Source organism: Dromiciops gliroides, chromosome 2, assembly GCF_019393635.1.
Source record: "Dromiciops gliroides isolate mDroGli1 chromosome 2, mDroGli1.pri, whole genome shotgun sequence".
In the NCBI taxonomy this organism is placed as follows: Eukaryota; Metazoa; Chordata; class Mammalia; order Microbiotheria; family Microbiotheriidae; genus Dromiciops; species Dromiciops gliroides.
The window spans coordinates 431,511,431-431,536,043 of record NC_057862.1 but is presented as its reverse complement, the minus strand read 5'-3'; the positions used below and the strand labels follow the sequence as shown (position 1 = coordinate 431,536,043).

General features: G+C 39.0%; 1 protein-coding gene across 2 annotated transcripts; it reads left to right on the top strand.

Annotated features, from left to right (window-relative positions):
- The first annotated feature begins 15 nt into the window (after positions 1 to 15).
- PMPCA (peptidase, mitochondrial processing subunit alpha) lies at positions 16 to 20,580 on the top strand. 2 transcript variants are annotated; one of them, XM_043986902.1, is made up of 13 exons: positions 16 to 143; positions 5,454 to 5,656; positions 5,900 to 5,979; positions 7,225 to 7,307; positions 8,784 to 8,878; positions 12,667 to 12,767; positions 13,658 to 13,921; positions 14,863 to 14,955; positions 15,049 to 15,167; positions 15,298 to 15,388; positions 15,970 to 16,032; positions 19,359 to 19,503; positions 20,279 to 20,580. In XM_043986902.1, exons 1-13 carry the CDS (start codon positions 58 to 60, stop codon positions 20,446 to 20,448), a joined length of 1,593 nt encoding a protein of 530 aa, XP_043842837.1. In that variant the 5' UTR covers positions 16 to 57; the 3' UTR covers positions 20,449 to 20,580. The 2 variants fall into 2 exon arrangements, with proteins under 2 accessions (XP_043842837.1, XP_043842838.1); XM_043986903.1 differs by lacking the exons at positions 16 to 143; positions 5,454 to 5,656 and having other exon boundaries at positions 5,924 to 5,979; positions 7,225 to 7,311.
- The last annotated feature ends 4,033 nt before the right edge of the window (positions 20,581 to 24,613 follow it).

Genomic DNA, 24,613 nt, shown 5'->3' with positions numbered 1-24,613 from the left:
GCCGTGAGGGGGCGGGGAAGCGGAAGTGACCGCAGAAGCGCTGGGCGGAGGCTCAAGATGGCGGCAGCGGTTGTGTCTCTAGCCGGGGCTGCTGAAGCGGCTGTGCTGCGTGGACGGGGCGTCTGGGGCCGCTCTCGCATGAGGTGAGAGGGGTGAGCCTGGAGGACTGACTGACGGACAGAGAGATGGAGGGAGCAGGACCATGTGCGGGGAAAGGCCAGAACTGCCCGACCCAGTCTCAGGCCCGTCGGGCGGGACTCTGAAGGAGGCTCAGAAGGGCCGGCCCGTGACTGCAGCCTCGCTCCCGGCCCTCGGGGCGCCGCCCCCTGGAACCTTCACCCTTAGGAGCCTGCCGGGGGTCATTTCGTCTATTCCTCTGCTCCGGGCAGGTCATCGGACCACTAAGAGGCGTTTCCACCTCGAAGTGGGCACGTGGGAAAACAAGACTTTACTGTATGACCATGCATAAGCCACTTAGATTTAGGACTGGGAGAACTGTAGAGACCAAGTGGTTGAGTCCCCCTTTTAACGGAGGAGAAAACTGAGGCACGTGTGTCCACGGTGACTTGCCCAAAGTCTCTCTCTGATAAATTTTAACGCCTCTCTTTAGTTGCTCTTAAGATTAAGCTTCCCAGCAAACACGCAGTTCTCCAATATGCTCCTTATTTTTTCCCATTAAAATTCTCCGTGAGTCCGGCAGGGCCCTGGCCAGGTTCAGATGTAGAGATAAGACACAATACCTTCACCCTATGCTCCTACCATACATACCCTATGCTTCCTCCATACGCCTGTGCTTTCCCATCCCCATGCCGTTATCTGTGTAGTTCCTTCAGCCTAGAATGCCCTTCAGAAGGAATGGTAATACTATTTTGCCTGCAATCCTTATAAAACGACCTCTGTTCCCTTACCTTTATGGCATAAAATTCTCTAAGCTTGAAATATCCTCCGTCCCCCTTACTTCTTGGGCATGAGCCCATATTCCTAAAGTTCGTTTCAAAAATTACCTCTTCCGTGAAGCCTTAATTCTCAGGTGGTAATGATTTCACCCACTTGAGACTTCATTAAGTATATTGTTCTGTACCTTTCCAGAATTTTTTCCAGATATTTATGCATTATTATTATTATTGATGTATGTGACTTATTTCCATAATAGACTGTAAATTATGTTATAATTATATGTTCGTGTGATATCTCCCAGCACTTGGTTTAATACTATACACATAGTAGGTAGTTAATAAATGCTTGTTGAATTAAATTTGATATATAAGAGTTGGACTAGATGATTCTTCAGGTTTTTTCCAGCTATAAAAGGCTATGATTTCTTCTAAGTCAGAGTAAATGACAGAGCTGTGCCTAACAATTCATGATTATAAATAACTACAAAAATACTTTCTCCACACAGTTCTATGAAAGAGGTAGTGTAAATATAACCCCCCTTTTATATATGAGGAAAGTTGAGAGAGATTGTCAAATGCTCATGGTAATACATCTTGTAAATATCACAGTTAGGATTAAAACCTGGTTCTTCTGACTGTTTCTGGCTGCTCCTTATTTTCTACTGCTTATGGTGGAATTTAAGCTGAATACAAATATTTTTGTCATAAATCTTCCTATTTCCTCTGTCATACCCATCAGTGTATTGTGTACGGCCTTAGTTATGCTCACCGATGCTATTCCTGCTGTAACTTGTAAGGATTGTGTCCTCATATGACTGGAGAGCCAGCTGATTGATTAATAGCTTTTTCCTCCCCTTGTACATGTGCTGTATAGTCTCTGTAAATGAATAGTTTTTCACTCTTGGACTTTATGATTTGGATCAAGGACTGTGTTCCCTGGGCCAGTCCTTTAAGCCTTCTCTGATACCTGTATGCCAGAAACTCTCAGATGCTTTCAGTTTTCTGTAAGACTGTGCTGATTAAGATAAAGGGAACCAACTGCCAGAGTTGGTTGGTCTCTATCCATCAGGTTAAGCAACTACTTTGACTGGCAGATTGTATTGCACTGTCTTCAGAGAAGTGTAAAAACCATAGATCTCTAAGCAACCCATAAGAACATTGGAACTAGAAACAACCCTAGAGAGCTCCTTGCCCAATGCCTTCACTTTTACAGAGGGAGAGACAGGTGTTATTAGGTAAGGTAGCTAAACTGTGACTTTAATCTAAGGTTTCTGAAGTCTAAACTTGATCTTTTCACTTGAACTTAATCATAAGGACTAGTGATTTAAATATTGGGAAAGCATTCTCACCTACCACATGTTGCTGGAGGGGAATGCAGTATAATTTGGTCCCAAAATGCCTTTGGTTTTTCATTGTACATCATCACAGGATGGTCAGAATGTTCTATTTGAAATTATAGGATCATAGCTCTAGAGCTGGAAATTACTTCAAAGACTATCTAGTCTAACTCCCTTATTTTACAAATGAAGAAATTGAGATCTAGGGAATTTAGTGACTCACCCAAGATTACAGCTTGTAAATGTGATATCTGAGCCCTTTTGGCCTCCAGCTCCAGAGCCAGTGCTTTTTCTAACATTCCAGGCTACTTCAGTTTCCAGAGTGACCATAGTGGTTGCCCAAGAGCAGCCCTTCCATGATTTAAAGAAGAAGCCACTGGAACTGAAGGGATCCTAGCCTCAGATCATAAATGACTTTCAAGCAAGTGATTTTGACCTCAGCTTTCGTAGCAGTTAACACTAAACTACTGATCATGGCAGCATCTGTTTTATACATTGTATAAAAAGCTTTGCCTTATTTCATCCCAAATTTTTCTTTAACATGGTCTCACTGAGACACTGTACAAATACATCTAGAACCACATTTTTGGTTTGGTTTGGTTTGGTTTTGGCAGGGCAATGAGGGTTAAGTGACTTGACCAGGGTCACACAGCTAGTAAATGTCAAATATCTGAGGTCAGATTTGAACTCAGGTCCTCCTGAATTCAGGGCCAGTGCTTTATCCACTGTGCCACCTAGCTGCCCCCTGGAACCATATTTTTAAGACATACTTCAGTACTTTTAAGGATCTTTAGTTTTGTCAATTTGGGAACTCCACTGACCATCTCAATTCCTTACAATTCTGTGATTTGATAGATTCTGTTCTTTGACTGTTACTATGGCCAAAAAATCAAATTACAGTCACTATGATGATGAGCCTTTCCAAATTTAGGTAAGCACATGATAATATACATACACATATATACACACATATGTATCTATACATGTGTGTGTGTGTGTGCATGCACAGTCCATTGCCAGGCCCAAACTCAGTGTATCTGAGCTTTCACTTTGTTGACTTAACTGTTGAGAGTGTCAGCTCACCACCATTCATGATGAGACATTAGTGTAGAACTCAAAGGTAGTTTAAAAAATATGTGTGTGTGTGTTTGTGTATATATATTTTTTTTTTCAAAAAAACAATAGTAAATAACTATTGCAGTAAATAGGACTGCTGGACCCCCTAAGTTACAGATGGAGAAATCGAAGGTGATAAATGGATTGCCTAATGACACATGGTTGGTCATTAAAGAAGCAAGAACTAGAATTCAGATTTCTTAACTCCCAATCTGATATTCTTTCATAGGATTTGGAACTGAAGGAAATCTTCAGGCTCCTCTGGTCCAGCCTCCTCATTTTGCAGATGAGAAAAATTAAGTCTAGAAAGGTTCCATTTAAGGGATTACAGGTAGTATGTGTCTGGGCAAGGAAAGATAAATATGGAATCTCAGAGCAGAAAATTACATCCAAAATCATCAGCCTCTACGTAAGAATCCCCTCTACAGGACATTAGTCAGTCTAGCACAGATTAAGGACATACTCCATTCAGGTACTGTGCTATGCACTGGGAATACAAAGACAAAAAGAAAGCAGTTCCTGCCCTGCTGGAGCGTATATTCTTTCACAGAAGACAAGCTGTACACATATAAGTAGATGCAAATATATACAAAGTAAAAAGAACAAATTTAGGGGGTGGGTCAGAATGGTACTATCAGGTCTTCAGGGCTAGAGGGTGAGAGGATGAAATCAGGAAGGGCTTCATATGGGAGGTGGTGCTTGAGCTGAACTTTGAAGGATGCTAGGGATTCTAAGAGGTGAGAACAGGGTGCATTCTTGGCATGGAACAGCCTTGCAAAGGCTCAAAGGTCAGAAATTTAACGTTCTATGTGGAAGCAGGCCAGTTTGGTTGGGATGGTGAATTCATAAAGGAGAGTCGTGAAATAAGCCTGGAAAGGTACATCAGAGCCAGGTTGTAAATGGCTTAAAAGCCAAACTGAGCCAAAATCCACTGGAGTGTTGGTAAGGGAGTGACAGTCACAGGGCAAAGTGGATAGATGTTGAGCCTAGAGTCAGGAAGACTCATCTTGCTGAGTTCAAATCTGGCCTCAGACACCTACTAGTTGTATGACCCTTGGCAAGTCACTTTACCTCTTTGCCTCAGTTCCTCATCCATAAAATGAGCTAGAGAAGGAAATGACAAACCACTCCAGTATCTTTGCCAAGAAAACCCCAAATGGGGTCATGAAGACTCACTACAACAGACATGGTCACAATTCTGCTCTAGAAATGTCACTGGCAGCTGTATGGAGCATGAATTGTAGTGAAGAGAGAATAGAAACAGGGAAACCATATCCCTTACCTGACCAAGTGGTCTTCCAGCTTTTGTTTATAGACTTCCCGTGAGGTAGAACCTTCTACCTCTCACTGCAACCCGATTCAATTTTGGAGATCTCTGTTGTTTTCTTTACCTCAAGACTAAATGTGTCCTTCTGCAACTTAACCAGTTGTCCCTACTTCTGCGCTATAGAGCCAAATAGAGCACATTTAATCCTTTTTCTTGTCCTAACTCTTCAGATACTTGAAGGCGACTATTATCTCTCCCTTAAAAATTCACTTCTCCATACTAAATACCTCCAGTTTTTCCAACTACTCTTCATATGGCATGAACCCATGGCCATTCCTTATTTTGGTTTGCCCTCCTCTGAACATTCTCCAGCTTATCAAATGTTCTTCTTAAAATATGACACCAAGGATGCAGTACTCCAGATGTGTTCTTTTAACTCCAGATTCAGTACTTTTTGTACTATTAATCCACTGCTTCAAAAAACTCACTAATTTTATTTATATTTTGCTTTATGCTTTACAAAGCACTTTCCCAACGAAGCACTGAAGTCATTAGTACAAATACCATCCCTTTTTATAGGTGAGGAACCTCAGGTTTAGAGAGGTGGACTGACTTGCCCAATAATAATATTCTTAAGTGCCAGAGCTGAGATTTAAAATCAGCTTTCCTGATTCCTGGCTAGTGCTGGTTTCCTTAGGATACAGGAATGTGTGTAATATCCTTTAGAAAGGAAGATCTTAGTCATCCATATATCATCTGCATGAAGGTGAGTATCACTGGTTATTTGTAATATCACAAGTAACTACTATTTTAATTGAGCATGCATCCCTGCTTTAGGTTTGGACTGACTGCATACAGACGGTTTAGTAGTGGCAGTGCGTACCCCAACATTCCTCTCTCTTCTCCCCTACCTGGAGTGCCCAAACCTGTTTTTGCAACAGTTGATGGACAGGAAAAATTTGAAACCAAAGTCACAACACTAGAGAATGGACTTCGTGTGGCATCCCAAAATAAATTTGGACAATTTTGTACAGTAGGAAGTAAGTACATTGGCTGGTCAGTGGCTAATTATTTGTCTCATTTAGTTTGTACATGTCTTCTAGTAAACAGTTAATTGCATAGAATATATTCCTTATTTACTAGACATTGAAAAAGGGAAAGGGTTGTTTGATTTAGTCATAATTAAAGTCATTAAGTATTGTAGGAAATTGGTTTCTAGATGATAGCATTCTCTTTTGTTCTTTCTATTAATTCTGGTTTAACTTGTTAATTTTTTTTATCAGTTCTGATTAATTCAGGATCAAGACATGAAGCAAAATATGTTGGTGGAATTGCTCACTTTTTGGAAAAACTGGCATTTTCGGTCAGTATCTGGCTTGTAATTTGGGAGAATGTGATTGTAGAGGGTTACCAAGTAGATAGTCTCGCCATCAAGCCTTCCTCATATCTGCTCTTAATTATTCCTAACTGTTCTTCCTGCTTTAAGTCCCTTCTCTCTTCAGTCCCTCCTAAACACAGCTGCCAAAGTGATTTTCCTAAAGTGTAAGACTGATTATATCATTTCTCTACTCAATAAATTTCAGTGGCACCCTGTTGCCTCAAATATAAGTTCATCTGTTCGTTCGGCTTTTAAAACTCTTCACAACTGGGGCAGCTAGGTGGCACAGTGGATAGAGCACCAGCCCTGCATTCAGGAGGATCTGAGTTCAAATCCGGCCTCACACTTAACACTTACTAGCTGTGTGACCCTGGGCAAGTCACTTAACTCCAATTGCCCTGCAAAAGAAACCCCAAAACAACAAAAAAAACCCCAAACTCTTCACAACGTGGGCCCTCACCTACCTTTTTTAATCTTAATATACATTGTTTCCTTCTCACATTCTATAGGCCAACCAAACTGGCTTTGCTGAACCTCACACATGACCTACTTTCTCCTGTGTCTATGCCTCTACACTGACTGTCCCCCGTGCCTGTCATCTACTTCCTCTTTACATAGGCCTCTTTGAATTCCTGGTTTCCTTCAAAACTGTTCAAGTACTACATTCTGCATGAAGCCTTCCTTGATTCCTCCCAGCTGCTAGTAGTGTCCCCACTCCATCCCCTTCCCTCCAAAAGTACCTAGTATTCATTTTGTATATTGTTTGGATATACTTAAATATGTTCTTGTTGTCTTTCTTAGTAGAATATAAGGGGAACCCTTTGAGGGCAGGGACTTTCCTTTCTGTCTTTGTATCCCCAAGCCTGGCACAGAGTGTACCATATCATAAGCACTTACTAAATGCTTACTGTTTGGTTGATTATCAAGCCAGACTTCCTGTTCACTGTAATAACAGTAAAGAAGTAAATGTTGATGGCTAAAAACAACTTTGGTGAAGTAGGAAGTATATATTTGGACATGTTTTCACCTCAGCAAAAAAAGTCAAAGGAAATCTTTTAAAAAAACCAAATTAAACCACTAAATTAATACAATAAAGAGTACCTTTGAAGCAGTTTAACTGGAGATACTTATTTTTGTTCCTGGAGATTTCATTATTTTTATGTACTTTGAAGTTAAAAGTAGATTGTTTTTAAAAATTTGAACTTACAAGGCATGTTTTTTTTCCCCTAGTCTACTGCCAGATTTGGCAGCAAAGATGAAATTCTTCTTACCTTGGAAAAGCATGGGGGCATTTGTGACTGCCAGACATCAAGGTATGTCAGCTACTACATAAAACAATTTTTTAAAAGAATTTCTTTTTAACAGCTTGCTTTTTTTTTTTTTTGTGCAGGGCAATGAGGGTTAAGTGAACAGCTTTTAACATAATAAACACTTCCCAACCATTCTACAAATAAACCTTTCCTTCAGAGCACTTTCCCTCAAAACTGTTAAGCAACACTGCCTATTAGCAGGTCATGTCTCTTTTTACTTCTGTAGTTAAGCAATCATTGATAGAAAGGTCAGCTACTTTAAATAATGCTTAGTTTCATCTAAACAGTGATCAGAGGATCATAGATTTAGTGTTAGATGGGACTGCAAGAAGTCATGACTCTGATCATCATTCAAAATCACATGATGCCACAAAGTTTTCAAAGTAGCGTGGGATGGACCTTGCCTATGTAAGGGCTAAAATTCTAGCTGTATTATCTAAAATCTAATGAGTGGTCGCCAATAAATTATAAGCTTTAGCAAGAGTATTTAAGTGTTTAAGTATTTATTAAAGAGCATTAGGATAAGAGAGAAAGGTAAAAATCTATTTCTAAAAGACCCCATCATGCAACCCACCATGGCAAGGTCAAGGACCCAACGCCTCCTGTGAAGCTGGGCACATCCCCTGCACACGCGTACACACAGCTCCAAGCTAATTGGCTGGGAGCTTTGATGGACTGTACCCACGAGCAAATGTCACTTCCTGATGCCAAGGACCTGACCGCATGGCTTGCCCTCAGAGGCCTTCTCCTCATGGTGGAGCTTTCCTACAGTAACTCTCCAGCAGGTGGTGTCATTCCATTCATTACACCTAAGTTACAAGTTATATGGTGGAGAAGAGACCAAATAATAGCATATCTTTATGGAAAAATAGATCTATAGAACATTATACTAGTGAACACAAACATGTAACACAAGGGAGAAGGTTATAAGGTGGGTATCAGTGTATCCGTTTTTCTTGACTTTCCTTCAGTGACCTCCCCATTGCCTATGTGATAAAATGTATACTCAAACTGACCATTCATACTCAAGTCCTTTCAAAATTTGGCTTCTTCTATTTCAACTTCACTTATTTCTGCTCTGTAACATGAACTTTACACTCAGCCAGACTGGCCAGTTCACTGTCCCCTCAACCACTCCAGGTTCCTGTGGTTTGCATTTCTTCTCTGTCCCCTCCACTTAGCACCTAATACATATCCTCCATAAATTTTGGCCAGTTAATTTTTAAGGTACAGAATGAAAATGTCTTAGAAGGAAATAGAATATGCCAGTGTTAAAAGTACCATCAATATTTACTGACTCAGGTTTAATCCAATAAATTGTAACTTTATTTCTGAGAGACTGCCTCCACAGAAATAGTTGATTCCCTCTATGATGTTTCATCCTAAGTGACAGAACTTAAAAAGCTAAACATAACCATCCAAATCCAAGTCATTTTCTGATCACAAATTCTATGACAAAAATAATTTGTGTTTTTTCAGGGATACTACCATGTATGCTGTGTCTGCTGATACAAAAGGACTGGATACTGTGGTTGGTTTATTAGCTGATGTAGTGCTGCAGCCAAACTTATCAGGTACGATTCTCTGGTACTTTTTGAGGAACCAGTGTCAGTTTGTATCAGGTATCTGCTATTATACATCATAGTATGAAAAAAGCCATTATTTCCTAGGAAAGCCATTATTTTCTACCAAAGACCTATTCAGATGCCTCATCATATAAGCAATACCTTTATGCAAAAATTGCAAGCAAAGCAGATGAAAAAAATTCATTTGTGATGTGATAATGATTAGTAATGTAGTAGTTTCTTAGGTTTTATAAATTAATAGATCTATGGGGGCAGAGCCAAGATGGCGGAGGAAAGGCAGTGAACTCCCGATCTCATGATACGATCGCTCCAAAAAACATCCAAATAACACCATAGGAAAATGCCTGGAGCAGCAAAACTCACACAAGAATGTGCTGAAATCATCTTCTAACCAAGAATGGTTTGGAAGGTCAGAAGGAGGGAGCTGCTGTGCTGATACAGGAGTCAAGCTCAACCCCACAGTCACCCTGACACAGATCCAGTCCCAGGAAGGCCTCACCAGAGAAGGAGACCCCCAGAGCCTCTGAATCAGCTGAAGCACCAGTATTGTCTGGAACTAAGCTTACAGTTTGGTGAGTGGGCTGAATCCTGGGCAGGGGGGAGACTACAGGGGTCTATGCTGGTGCTGAGGCAGAACTTGGATTTTACACTCCTGCTGAGAACCAGGTGGTAGGCTTGAGTAGCAGTGGCCCAGGTGGGGGAGGGGCACAGGCTCCTTGGAGCTAACAACCACAACACACAAAGCTGGTTGATTAGCAAGTTGGTCTGGGGGTCATCTAAGGACCAGAGAACAGGCCAATCAAGTGAAGAACCTGATTCTCCTTAAATCATACCACCTGGGACTTCTTAAGCTTGGGATACTGCAGACTGGAAACAGTGCCCCAGTTTAAGGAGCTAAAAGTCAAGTAAAAGAAAGGCAAAATGAGCAGACAGAGAAAGGTGAGGACCACAGAAAGTTTCTTCAGTAACAAGGAAAACCGAGGGGCACCCTCAGAGGAAGATGTCAACATCAGGGCCCCTATATCTAAAGCTTCCAAGAAAAATACGAATTGGTCTCAGGCCATAGAGGTGCTCAAAAAGGACTTTGAAGATAAAGTTATATAGGTAGAGGAAAAAATGGAAAGAGAAATGAGGGAGATGCAGGAAAGACATGAGAAAAAAGTCAACAGCTTGAAAAGTCAAATTGGCCAAATGGAAAAGGAGGTACAAAAGCTCTCTGATGAAAATAATTGCCTAAGAATTAGGATTGAACAAATGGAAGCCAGTGACTTTATGAGAAACCAAGACACAATAAAGCAAATCCAAATGAATAAAAAAATAGAGGGCAATGTGAAATATCTTCTGGGTAAAACTGCTGACCTGGAAAATAGGTCCAGGAGAAATCATTTGAAAATTATTGGTCTACCTGAAAACCATGATCAAGAAAAGAGCTTAGACACCATCTTCCAAGATATTCTCAAGGAAAATTGCCCTGAAATTCTAGAAGAAGAGGCTAAAATAGAAATTGAAAGAATCCACCGATCACCTCCAGAAAGAGATCCCAAAAGGAAAACTCCTAGGAATATGATAGCCAAATTCCAGAGCTCTCAGGTCAAGGAGAGAATATTGCAAGCTACCAAAAAGAAAGAACAAGTACTGTGGAGCCCTAGTCAGGATAGCACAAGATCTAGCAGCTTCTACATTAAAGGACCAGAGGGCATGGAATATGATATTCCAAAGGGCAAAGGAAATGGGATTACAACCAAGAATCACCTACCCAGCAAAACTCTGCATAATCTTATAGTGGAAAAAATGAGACTTTAATGAAAAAGAAGACTTTCAGATATTTGTGATGAAAAGACCTGAACTGAATGGCAAATTTGACTTTCAAATACAAGACCCTAGAGAACCATAAAAAATTGGAGCTGGGGGACATACCTGGGATCATACAGTGGGTGACTGTCTTGTGTCTGAGGCCAGGTTTTGGCTGGGATCCCCCTGGGTCCAGGGGTGATGCTTTGTCCACTGTGTCACTTAGCTAGGTGATGTCATCTTTAGGGTTAAATTGAGGGGTGAAGGGAATTCATTGGGGGAGGGGGAAGGGCAGAGGTGAAATCCTACATGAAAGAAACAGGAAAAGGCTTATGGAGTGGGAGAGGAGCAGGGCAGTAAATGAATTTTACACTCTTCAGAAAAGGCTCAAAGACCCTAAAACTCATCAGAGCTGCCTCAAGGAGGCACTAACAGACACACCCAACTGGGTGGAGTAATCTATTTAATCTGGGCAGTAAATGAGCCTAACACTCATCAGAATTGGCTCAAAGACCTCAGTCTCATTAGAATTGGCTCAGTGAGTGAGTAATGTACACACACTCAATTGGGTGGAGTAATCTCTCTAACCCTACAGGAAAATAGGAGGGGAGGGGGATAAAGGGAGGGGCAAAAGAAGGAAGGGCAGAGTGGGGGGAGGGGACAGACAGAAGCAAATCCCTTTTGAAGAGTGATAGGATGAAAGAAGATGGATAATAGAATAAATATCATGGGGAAGGGAATAGGATGGAAGGGAAACAGTTAACAATAGTAATCATGAAAAAGAAAAGGGGGAAAAATTGTACAAAAAATATAGCAACTCTTGGTGGAGGCTAAGAATTGAGAATCAAGGGAATGTCCATCAATTGAGGAATGATGGAAAAAGCTGTGCTATATGATTGTAGTGGAATGGTCTTGTGCTACAGGAAATGAAAAACAGCATGATCCCTGAAAAACCTGGAAAGACTAATGAACATCGATGTGTAGTGAAGTGAGCAGAGGTGGGAGGACATTGTGCATAGTGACAGCAGTATTGTTCAATGAGCAATTGTGAATGACTTAACTACTCTCAGCAGTGCAATGATCCAAGACAATCCCAAGGAACTAATGAGGAAGCTTACTGTGCACCCCTATAGAAAGAACTGATAAAAAGAGCACTTGTGGATTGTACATATATAACTTGGTTGCAATCTTGTGGAGGGGGGAGGAAAGGGAGGGAGGGAGGGAGGGAGAAAAATTTGGAACTCTAAATCTTATGAAAACGAATGTTGAAAACTACCCTTTAATAATAAAAATTATTCTTTCTAAATTAATAGATTAATTTTGTATTTTTCAGGTTTTAGTGAAATCTAGTTCTTTTATTTGAAAAGCTATAGAGGCTGTTTCTTCTACACAGTGACTGAGATATCACCATAAGATTCATTTTAATCTTGACTTCAAAACCTTTCGTAGATTTCTCTTTCTAGTTAGAGATAGATCCTGATCTTTTTTGGGTGGAAGAGGTTTCCACAGCACTGAAATCATAGATACTCAATATGTTGACAAAATTGATCCTGCTGTTGCTATTACTTAATTGTGCACAGCACTTTAAAGGGCTTTCCCATTCATCATTTCACTTAAGCCTTCAATAACCCCAAGCGATAGGCTATCTAGGTAATATCCTAACATTGCAAATGAGGAATGTGAGGCAGAAAGAACTTGATTTACTTATGGTCATATCTGTAGGTAGAGACAGAATTAAATGTAGAATCTGCCCCAATTCACCACTTTTCCCCTGATACCACATGAAGTACTTTCTGCTAGTTTGAGTCTGGAGTACATAGGAACATAGTTGGAGAACTCAGAACTTAAATAATGTGTCAACTTGAATGCTCTTAATACAATATTTCTTTGTACCTTGGGACAAATGAGTCAGCTTCTTACTCTTGTGCCTTTTCTTGGCTTTAGGTTAGTGGCTCTTATGCTTTGGATTCTTTGTGTTTTTGTAGATGAAGAAATCGATATGACTCGAATGGCTGTCCAGTTTGAATTAGAGGACCTAAATATGAGACCTGATCCAGAGCCACTTCTCACAGAGATGATTCATGAAGTAAGATAAGCCACAGTTGGTTTAGAGCCATCATCCGTATAGACTGTGTACTCTTTCTCATGTTATCACCAAAGGACAGTTTGATAGTTTATGCCTGTGATTTCATCCACACAAGTTAACCCATTACAGATCTGTTATCTACACAAGAAATCAAAACTTCCTTGGAATTAAGTTATACAATTTCTTGTATAAAAAGGTTGAAGACTTTTATTTGTCCTTAAAACTACCTCCTTCAAAAACATTTAGTTTTAACATTTAAAAAAATTTTTTTTTTCATCTGGAGATGTAGATTTTTTTTTTGAGATGTAGACATGATCATTATATTGATAACACATGCTTCTACCAAAGTCCTACTCAGATGCCTCATCACAGTGTGAAAAATTGAGTTCTTAGAAATTGTTGCAGTTGAGTATAATCTTTGATAGATTCTATCAAACTGAAAGGGCTTTAAATACAGGCCTTCTGGTGGAATGTATGTGTGTCTGTCATGTAAGGATCAACCTACCAGAGCTCAAAGAGGGTCATCACTCAACTGTTGATCACTAGGTAATGTTTTTTGGCCACAAAAACCCATGAAGACTGTTTACTGTCGTAATATGCCATGTTTTCAACATGGAAGGGTTATGACTTACAAAGACAAAAGGAGTCTTATACCATCGATTCTTGAAATATTAACTATATAAGTAGGTGGTTACTCTTTGTTAAGAGGACCTAAAAACACTTTTAAATAGAGCTGATATACTAGAAATAGCCAGAGAATGTGAAACATGTAATGTTTTCTCAAATGCATTGTAAGTATAAAAGAACAGGGGTAAAATTTATTTTGATATTTGGGCAAACACAAAGCTCTAATTCCTATTCAATTCCTCATGTCTCTCTTCTCTTCTCAGGCTGCATACAGGGAAAATACAGTGGGCCTCCACCGTTTCTGTCCAGCAGAAAATATTTCCAAAATTGATCAAAAAGTACTCCATTCATACCTGAGAAACTATTACACTCCTGACCGGATGGTACTGGCTGGTGTAGGGATAGAACATGAGCAATTAGTAGAGTGTGCCAGAAAATATCTCCTAGGAATAGATCCAGTTTGGAGTAGTGGACAGGCCAAGGATGTTGACAAATCTGTTGCACAGTATACTGGAGGGATTATCAAGGTAATGAATGCCAAAGTGAACTATCAAATTATAACTACTTCCAGTGGCATCATAAAACCTTTAAATTGAATTCTGATTTAGATACTTTTTAATGTTTATTGCTAAGGGACTGAAAAGAGGTGGTGAACTATAAGGACAGACTGTTTGTTGTATGCATTCTTAGACTCTGTCACTGTGCTTAATATTATAACTATACTAAACTCTTTTTCTTGATTATAGGGGATGGTTTAATTCTGGGGGAGGAAATGGGGGGAAGTAGATCCAGAAATAACTGTAATAGGAAAACAAAAGGCTTCAGTAAAACTTAGAAAATTCTGTCAAAGGAATTAAAAATTAGATGGCACCTTTGGAAATGAATTTTACTCAGTATTGAAGTTTATTACAGATACTTGAAAAAAAAAAGATTATAAGCAGTATTGCTGGCTAAACTACTATTGCTGCTTATATACATATAGCATTTTACAAAGGACTTTCACATTTGTTATAAACCTGTGTTGTGGACAGGGTTTTATACATAAGGAAACTGAGTGTTCAGGTGACCTTAGAACCTATGCCTTTTGACCTCCAGGACTTTTTTCATCATACTATTATATTGCTGATAAGTCTTTTCTTTCTTTTGGGGTGAGGCTATTGGGATTAAGTGACTTGCCCAGGGTCACACAGCTAGTAAGTGTTAAGTGTGAGACCGGATTTGAACTCAGGTCCTCCTGACTCCAGGGCTGGTGCTCTATCTGATAAGTGTTTTCAATAGAAACTTTAAAAGTTTCAAAGTTTGATCTGGCTGTATTTACTGAAATTTACTTATGATGTCTGAAAAAAACCATTTCAACTTAGGTCTATTTAAACTGGCTCAGAAGTTCAGCACTGTATCTACCACCTATTTTTTGTAAGACCTAGTTCTTAAGGCATACTTTACTCATTTGTACTTGTGTTCCTTGCAGATAGAAAGAGACATGTCTGATGTGAGTCTAGGACCCACACCAATCCCTGAACTCACACATATCATGATAGGACTTGAGAGCTGTTCCTTTTTGGTAAGCGTTAAGAAGCACTATGCCTCAGTTTGTATTGCTGAATGTTTAATCCAGTCACTGATTTGGTTCTTTTTTTTCTCCAATCTCCTACAGGAAGAAGATTTCATCCCCTTTGCAGTGCTAAACATGATGATGGGAGGAGGAGGTTCTTTTTCAGCTGGTGGACCAGGAAAGGGAATGTTTACCAGACTTTATCTCAATGTGCTAAACAGGTTGGTGGGAGCCTTAGAAAGAGTTTTTCTCAGGGTCGTTAAGCTAGAGTGAATGATTGCATTTCTTCATATACACATTTTGTATTTGACAAGAAAAGTGTCACATTAAAATTTGAGTTTTTATTTATAGGCACCATTGGATGTATAATGCAACCTCCTATCACCATAGTTATGAAGATACAGGTCTCTTGTGTATTCATGCTAGTGCTGATCCCAGACAGGTAAATGTGGTGGCTTATTTTAAATTTCTAAAGCTTAATAAAGCCTCTGAGATTCAATATCTGATTAAATTTTATTAATTAAATGTAGTCAGCCAAATTTATCGTAATATTAAAGTACATTATGAAATACTTATATGACCTACTTGCAGATTTCCTAGGGAGTCCCCTAGAAATATAGGAAAGGAGCTGTGTTGCAAGGAAAAAAACAATGGACTTGGAAATTAAAAGACTTCATAGCTCCAACATTTATTAGCTTTATGGCCTTGGACAGATTACTTAACTTCATTGTGCCTTAATATCTTCATATGTAAGATGTAGGTGATAATATATGAAGAGAATGTATATATGTGTGTATGTGCACACACATATCTTCTAGGGTAATTTGATTATCATATGAAATCATGTATTTTGCCCAAGTGCTTTGTAAACTGGGATGTACTGTGCAAATGTTAGTTATTATCATACAATGAAAAGCTATATTTGTAGATTGCATTTAGGTTTATTATTAAAAATTATTTAACTACATAAAGAATAAACCATTGCTTTTTAATTATTGTCTCCAACACCACTTTCTTTTTTAGGTTCGAGAAATGGTAGAAATCATTACAAGGGAATTTATTTTAATGGGTGGAGCTGTGGGTGAGGTAAGTTATACATTTCTCTTTTTCTTTTTCTTTTTCTTTTTGCAGGGCAATGAGGGTTAAGTGACTTGCCCCAGGGTCACACAGCTAGTAAGTGTCAAGTGTCTGAGGTCGGATTTGAACTCAGGTCCTCCTGAATCCAAGGCCAGTGCTTTATCCACTGTGCCACCTAGCTGCCCCTGCATTTCTCTATATGCTGTAATTGGCGGAGTCAGCTGCAGCAGACTAGCTATTAGAATAACATTGAAGGCAGAAAAATTGTTTTCACTACCCCAAACATATTGCTCAGTTTGAATATTAAATGTAAATAAGGGGCAGGTAGCAAAGAGGATGAAATACAATTGGAATATGAGATTCATGTTTATACATAATTTGGGGATCAAAAATAAACTTCACCTTACTAGTATTTATTTTTTCACCTTAATTTATTTGCTTAAAACTGAAAAATAGAACACGTTTTTGTACATCATCTCACTGAAACATAAACTAAAAAATATGATTTTATTTGTAAAAAAAGCTATAGTATATTGGACTACTACTTTTCCTTAGGATTTTGACAGCTTCCTGGTTCCTTGGAGAGTCTTTTCTGACTTCTCTCCCTTCACATTTCCCAAATTTCCTACCTGAAACTCTTATAATAAAGAAAAAAGCTTTTAAGTCCCTCTAAAAAGATGGTACAAATAATGCAAATTATAGCCATAAAAAGGACATCACCCTTGATATTTCATAGCATGTCGTAGACTCAAGATATTGAGCAATCTTGGACCTAATTTTACTTATATTAGAAAAGCTAAAAATTGAAGTGCAGTAAGTCAGTTCTGTGCCCCCATCACTTAACCACCCTCCTCTTATCCCCACAGTGCATCTTGATCTCAGAAACTCTTGAAAACAGTATAGAGGTACAAGAGAAAGACAGATTTTTCCATCTGATCACTGAAAGTTTGTCCCCTTGCTTGCATATTCGGGAAAAAACCTTTATGGTCACATAAGTCCTTTGAAAGATAATGACCCAGCTATTTTTGAGTAACTCAACCTAGTAAATATCCATTTAGAACTTATATACAGGGGCAGCTAGGTGGCACAGTAGATAGAGCACTGGCCCTGGAGTCTGGAGGACCTGAGTTCAAATCTGGCCTCGGACACTTAACACTTACTAGCTGTGTGACCCTAGGCAAGTCACTTAACCCCAATTGCCTCACCAAAAAAAAAAAAGAACTTATATACAAGCATTATGATAAACACATTGGATACAAGCACAAAATAAAAATGGTCCCTGTCCTTAGTGAATTTTCATTCTAAGGAAATATAATACATAAATATGTAAGTAAATAAGGTAACTTCAGAAGGGAAAACAAACAGTTGAGAGATAAAGAAAGGCTTCAGATAGGAGGCACTTAAGATGACCTCAGAGAGGTGAGTGCACTCAAGGCAGAGAGGATGGGCAGTCTGTTTAAAGATATGGGGGCAAGAGATAGACTGTTAGAGAACTGCTAGAAGGCCAGTTTACCTGGAACATAAGAGTGTGTGAAGGACAGTAATATGAGAGGTAGATTGAACTTCGATAGTGAAGGGCTTTAAATGTTGTAGACTGTGAAGTAGTATCACTCATTATACATCTATGCCCCAAATGGCTTAGCATCCATATTCTTTTTTTTTTTTTTTTGGTGGGGCAATGGGGGTCAAGTGACTTGCCCAGGGTCACACAGCCAATAAGTGTTAAGTGTCTGAGGCCAGATTTGAACTCAGGTACTCCTGAATCTAGGGCCGGTGCTTTATCCACTGCGCCACCTAGCTGCCCCAGCATCCATATTCTTAAAGGAAGTGTTACATGAGTTATATGTGAGGAGAAATAAATGAAGAGAAAATAGAAATAGACAGTAAAACTATAATAGTGTAGGAACTCAATTTTTCCCTCTCAGAACTAGATAAAATAAAAAGAAGTTAAGGAGATAAATAGAATTTGAGAAACATTAGAAATGATAGACCTCTATAGAAAACTGAGCTAGAAAAAATAAGAAAGTTCATTTGGAAGGACAAAAGGTCAGGAATTTCAAAGGAACTAGGGAGAAAAGATATAAAGAAAGGAGATTCAGCAGTAAGAGACCTTAAACTATATTATAAGGTAAAAGTATTGTTGAAGTGTAAAATGGATAATTTTGATTATTTTAATTAAAATTCCCTTGTATAAATAAAACCAGTGTAGCCAAAATAGAAGGCATGCAGAAAATTGGGGAAAGAACCTTCATAGACAGTCTATCAGCTAGGATGTAATTGTGTTGGAATACTGCTAGGGCATAGGAAATGATGAGCTGGTTGACTTACAAAAATGTGGAAAGACTTTGACCTATGAAGGAAGATACCATCAACCTCCAGAGAAGGAGATGACAAGTGGAAATATGCATAGTATGGTCTTACATACGTGTGTGTTTATAGATATCTTTGTGTGTGTGGCTACATACACATACATGTATATCACTTCACATTTAATAGATAAATTTTACTCTCTGTAGTCTTTCAGCAGGTCATGAATACCAGTATGACTAAGGGTTAGAGATGCTAGGATTGATGATAGTATATATGGTTGAGCTGGTCAGCTGTAGGGTCAGAATTGTGAAGGGAGCAGAGTAAAGGCAGAGCAAACAGGAAAGGGTAAAAGGATTTAGAGGTAAAGGTGAGAGAACAAGTTTGAAGGAAGGAGGCACAGAGGGAGATAGAAAAGGCAGGAAGTCATTATCAGAGAAAGAAATTTAAGAGTTCAGGATTATTATAGAGGCATTTTGGCATGGGTAATAATGAAAATTAAGATATGTTTATCCCTGATGTGGAATTAAGTTCAAGGTCATAGGAATTAAGACCAGGATATTTTAGAAAATAAGCAATGTTGGGGGCAGCTAGGTGGTGCAGTGGATAGAGCACCGACCCCGGAGTCAGGAGTACCTGAGTTCAAATCTGGCCTCAGACACTTAACACTTACTAGCTGTGTGACCCTGGGCAAGTCACTTAACCCCAATTGCCTCACTAAAAAAAAAAGAAAAGAAAAGAAACAATGTCATACTTCAAATGGACAGATTTACTGGAATTTGTTAAAGTGGAGGAAAACCCTGTCTTGATTTTGTAAACATGGGCATTGTTGAAATCAAAGGAATCCCCATCTTTTACTGATTTTCAACTCAGGAAAACATTCCCATCTTCTGAGGACTTTGCTACTTCATGTATTCTCAATTGTAGGCATAAATGAAAGACAAAGTTGAATATATTCAGTATTGTTAATAAACTCTCACATGACTAATATTCATAAAATCTTGTGAAATGGTTATTTAAACATCTAGGTGGAGCTTGAGAGAGCCAAGACACAACTGATGTCCATGCTCATGATGAACCTAGAATCCAGACCTGTAATTTTTGAAGATGTAGGGAGGCAGGTGCTGGCAACAAACTCCAGAAAACTACCTCATGAATTGTGTGCTCTCATTCGTGAGTATTACATCTATATGTGTACTATACTTATAATTATGCTAACCCAAAGAAAATAACAGCCACTTTTGTCATGCTAATCTTGTTTGGCCTTCAAAAAAGGAACTTAGATGATTTTCCATCCTCATCCTCTCACAAAAACATTAATGGAGCATCTGTTATGTGCAGAACTCATCTCTAGAGATCTTTATATCCTTTAAGTAGTTTATTAAGGCATATCAACCCATATATCTCCAAAGGGATTGAAAGTTGTTGCTTCAAGATGGTAAAAACCTCCATAATGTACATTTTAGATTGACTACTTGAGGATGGGATAAAGGTGGTTTTTCTTCATTTGTTTCAGGACAACTAGGATTAAGTGATTTGCCCAAGGTCACACAACTAATAAGAGACTGAAGTTAGATTTGAACTCAGGAAGATGAGTCTTCCTTATTCTAATGCCAGGATATCCACTGCTCCACCTAGCTTCCTTGGGATAGAGGTGTACGGGATTTTAATTAGAGCAGATACAGAACCACCACTAAGAAAGAGCTCAGGCTGTTCCTACCGGCCTAACCCTTCCTTGACCAATTCATTGTAGCACAAACAAATTTTAACCACCTCTTAACCCACGGAAATTCTCATCTTTCATCTCCTAGTTAGGTCTTTGTGAACTTTCTTAATTTGTTTATTGTCCTCAAAATGAATTTAATCTTGAAAATAGCAGCTCTAATTTAAGCAAAAGTATTTTCAGAGCAAAGAAGTTTTCAGACTTGCTTGTTTTTCTCTGTCCTAGGTAATGTGAAATCAGATGATATCAAGAGGGTAGCTACTAAAATGCTTCGGGGTAAACCTGCAGTAGCTGCCTTGGGAGACTTGACAGACCTGCCAACATATGAACACATTCAAGCAGCACTAACTAGTAAAGATGGACGACTGCCGAGAATGTACAGGCTTTTCCGATAAGGAACTGAAAAAGCCTGAATCACCCTGAGAATCCAGGGGAGCATGTTTTTTATGTATTATTCTAGGAATTGTTGTAATTTAGTACAAAAAAAAAGATGTTTAATTATACAGAATAAAACAAATTGGACTGTTCTCTAGTATTAGATGAACTCCTAACTTAAACCTTTCCAGACCATACAACTCAATTTTAACTCCCTCAAGATTAAGTATGATGGCCACTGGAATAAATGTTTAACGACCTAAGTGCATAATGCTTCCTTTCTTCAAGGCAAAGAGGAGGTTGCTAACAACTAAAAATAATTGCCAGTGTTAGAGATGGATTGATATTTAGCATGAATCTTGGCCTTTTTTTTTTTTTTAAGTGAGGCAGTTGGGGTTAAGTGACTTGCCCAGGGTCACACAGCTAGTAAGTGTCAAGTGTCTGGGGCTGGATTTGAACTCAGGACCTCCTCACTCCAGGGCCGGTGCTCTATCTACTGTGCCACCTAGCTGCCCAAATCTTGTCCTTTTAAATGATATGCAACATACATTTTGAGATTGGGTAAAAGAATATGGGTTATCCAGTATAATGGATATGTAATGATAATATGAAGAACAGTTCTTCCTTCTACTTCATCAGAGATCACTTAGCATACAAATGAATCCTGCTTGACTTGAAGTTCCCAGAGAAAATACTAAATTAAAAGTGTACTCAAACCTAATTTTCACTTTTTTTTTTTTGGCTGGGCAATGGGGATTAAGTGACTTGCCCAGGGTCACACAGCTAGTAAGTCAAATATCTGAGGCTGGATTTGAACTCAGGTCCTCCTGAATCCAGGGCGGGTGCTTTATCCACTGCACCACCTAGCTACCTCTCTTAAATCTAATTTTGAACTGGAAAGGAAGTTCAAAATTACATGGGAAACATTCAGTTCTTCCTTCAAAACTACTGTTTTAGACAAGGTAAGTATATTTTTTCCTCAGACTTTCACATTCATTAGTTTTGCCCTGGAAGTTAGCCTTGCCTTTGCGAAAACTAACCCACAAGAGCATATGGCTTTCCTAGGACTTCATAGGTATTGAATAAATGAAGACTTTCTCCATCAAGTTTCCTTGAAAGTGCCCTGCTTGACTCAAACATTAGTAAATATGTTCTTGATCATTTAAGCCTGGAAGCAGTAACATGGTTTATAAGGGGAAATTTTTTTAAATCTATTTTTTGTAATTAAAATATTTGGAAAGCCATAGGAATGATTGGCTAATCATTCCTATGGAGTAAGAAAGGTGTAGTAAATATCTATGTATCTTTACATAGAAATGTCTTAAAAAGTATTCTGGCTGAATGAAACAGAAATCTTTGTTGTGTGCTAAACTCAAATGAGATGGAGATCAGAGAGGAGAAATAATTTGTTGTTCTATAGAAAGGAATGGCTCCTCAAACCTTTTTATTAATAGTGAGAAAGCCTGGCCTCTGAACTAGAATAGCCATCCATATACACTACCATTTCCAGTTGACGTTTCTAGGAAATCAAAAGATTTTTTTAAATGACATGCAACGTGTTCCATATTTTGCTAGAAATTATTCTTTTTGTCACCCATTCTATTTACAACCCACTTACCTCTTAAGGGTACAGATTGGCTATTATCTACATAAATTTTTAACATAAATACATTAACGTTTGGTAGTGTTCTCTCATCAGGTTTTATGCCACACAGAACAGGAAGTGAAACTTTAAATCAAATAGTAGATACCCACAATGTATGGATTTCACAGTTGCTGGAAATGTTTGTATATTTTAATTAGACTTGATTTTTTAAAAACCACAGCGGGCAGCTAGGTGGCACAGTGGATAAAAGCACTGGCCCTGGATTCAGGAGGACCTGAGTTCAAATCCCGATTCAGATACTTGACACTTACTAGCTGTGTGACCCTGGGCAAGTCACTTAACCCCCATTGCCCCACAAAAAAACACACTTTTATTTGAGCCCTCCTATGAGTTTTCCCTTTTGATTATTCATTATCATCCGGCTTCTCCATGCTTACAAATATATCTATCCAGGACTTTTTCATCCTTAAACAATTTTCACTTGATCATGCTATCCGGTCAAGTTATCATTCTGTAGCTTAATATTTATTTTTTTCCGGGGCAATGAGGGTTAAATGACTTGCCCAGGGTCATACAGCTAGTAAGTGTCAAGGGTTTGAGGCTGGATTTTAACTCAGGTCCTCCTGAATCCAGGGCCAGTACTCTATCCACCTAGCTGCCCCCTGTAGCTTAATTTTTTTTAAAATTCTAAACTTAAACATACAAAAGAGCATTTTCATATATACAGCAGAACCAAGAGGATTTTATATAAAACCTTAAATCTATTCATACCACTTGACTTTTTCTTAAAGCATATAATCTACATCTTACTTTCAGAATTTAGCCTGCTTGTCTTCTGAATTTCTCTTCCGAAATGTGTAAATATGTTATAATCATAGTCAAGCACAATCTATATAGTGATCATATCCAAAAATGTCTCTTTCTGAACCTTGAGACCATTGCCTCTCTGTTATATTCATATACCTCAATTTGTTCAGCTATATCCCAGCTATGTAAGAGGCAGTCTTAGATGCCCCCTTTAGATTTTATCCCTAAGTCTCTGCACCCATTTCTTTTTTTTCTGTTTTTGCAGGGCAATGGGGGTTAAATGACTTGCCCAGGGTCACACAGCTAGTAAGTGTCAAGTGTCTGAGGTCAGATTTGAACTCAGGTACTCCTGAATCCAGGGCCAGTGCTTTATCTGCTGCGCCACCTAGCTGTCCCCTCTGCACCCATTTCTAATCTTTTAGGATCAAGTAGTTTGTTTTGCTTCTATTTCCTCCCCAGTATTATCCTTCCTCTTGGTTTAACTTCCACCCCATTCCTACTTGTTTCTCTGTTGACTCTGATGTATTTCTACACCAAACTTTGTGTGTTCAACCCTCCTTTGACCCTTTCAGAAAAGTGAGGATCATCTGATGCCCAGTCTCCCCACACCTCATGCACCTCAATTATGAAAAATAAGTTGTATCACCCTCCTTTCCTCCTTATTACTTTAATCTATTCCTCTTCCTTTTACTGTTCCCCTCCCACTCCTTTTTCCCCTTTTCAAACCCTTTGAACTTATCCAACCCCAGGACCACTATCATTGCCTTTTGAAGACAGGTTCTTTCCCATTGGAATGTTAGCACTACATCACATAGCTCCTCCTAATTGGATCTTCAGGGCCCTCTTGGGTGGTGCCTTAGGCCAGAGTATTAGGGACCTCAGAGCCCCTAGGCCTAGGCTGTCTTAGTTCTAGTCTGCATATTGATCACTACCTGCTGCCATTTTAGAAGCTCACCACCATGGGGTTTTTTCAAGGGAGCCCTCCACTCTTGGTTCTGGACACAGTGCCTTGTCCTAGCTGCCTGTGGTGTTTGGCTTTCATACTGGCTTTTTGGAAGCAGAATAGGTTTTTCTATTGCCTATGGGCTTCTGGCTGACTGCATTTCTGGTGTGGAAGAAATTACTTAGGGATTTTCATTGGATTTTTTTTATCATTTAGTAGGGAGTGAACTTAGGGTTTTGTTGAAATATGTGGTACTGGACTGCCTGCCTCTCTCAGTGAGGCAGGCATCTTAGCATGAAGTCCAAATTATATCTTTCTTCTTTTCAAAGCCAAAATCCTAAGAAAAGTGGTTTATAATAATTTTGCTGTCATTTTTTTTCACCACCAACTCACTTTCCAATCCCTTGCAGCATTGCTTCCAGCCCCACCACTGGAATGAAATTTCTATTTCCAAAATAACATAATCTTAACTGCCACATCTGATGATCTTTTCTTGGGTCCTCCATCCTTCTTAATGTCTTGGTAGCTTTCGATGCTATTCAACCACCCTCTGCTCCTAGCTACCTTCTCCTTCCTTGGCATGTGTCATTGCTTTATCTTCCTATGTGTGGCAACATGACTTCTTAGATCATCATTCAGCTCCCCTCTGAGCACAGAAGTCTCTAAGACTGACCTAGTCCCTCATCTCCTTACTCATAATGGTCTCAACAGCATTCATGGCTTTATCATCTGGCTACAGATAATACACAGATCTATATATCCAGCCCTACACTCTGGAATTCCAGTCCCATACCAATAACTGTTGAGCTTCTTCAACTGTTGACCTATT

Excerpts from the sequence above, each read along its gene's own strand:
- PMPCA (XM_043986902.1), top strand. The coding sequence starts at position 58 with ATGGCGGCAGCGGTTGTGTCTCTAGCCGGGGCTGCTGAAGCGGCTGTG. Across the intron at positions 7,308-8,783 it reads TGTGACTGCCAGACATCAAG|GGATACTACCATGTATGCTG; the intron begins GTATGTCAGCTA and ends GTGTTTTTTCAG. Across the intron at positions 15,389-15,969 it reads CTAGTGCTGATCCCAGACAG|GTTCGAGAAATGGTAGAAAT; the intron begins GTAAATGTGGTG and ends TTTCTTTTTTAG.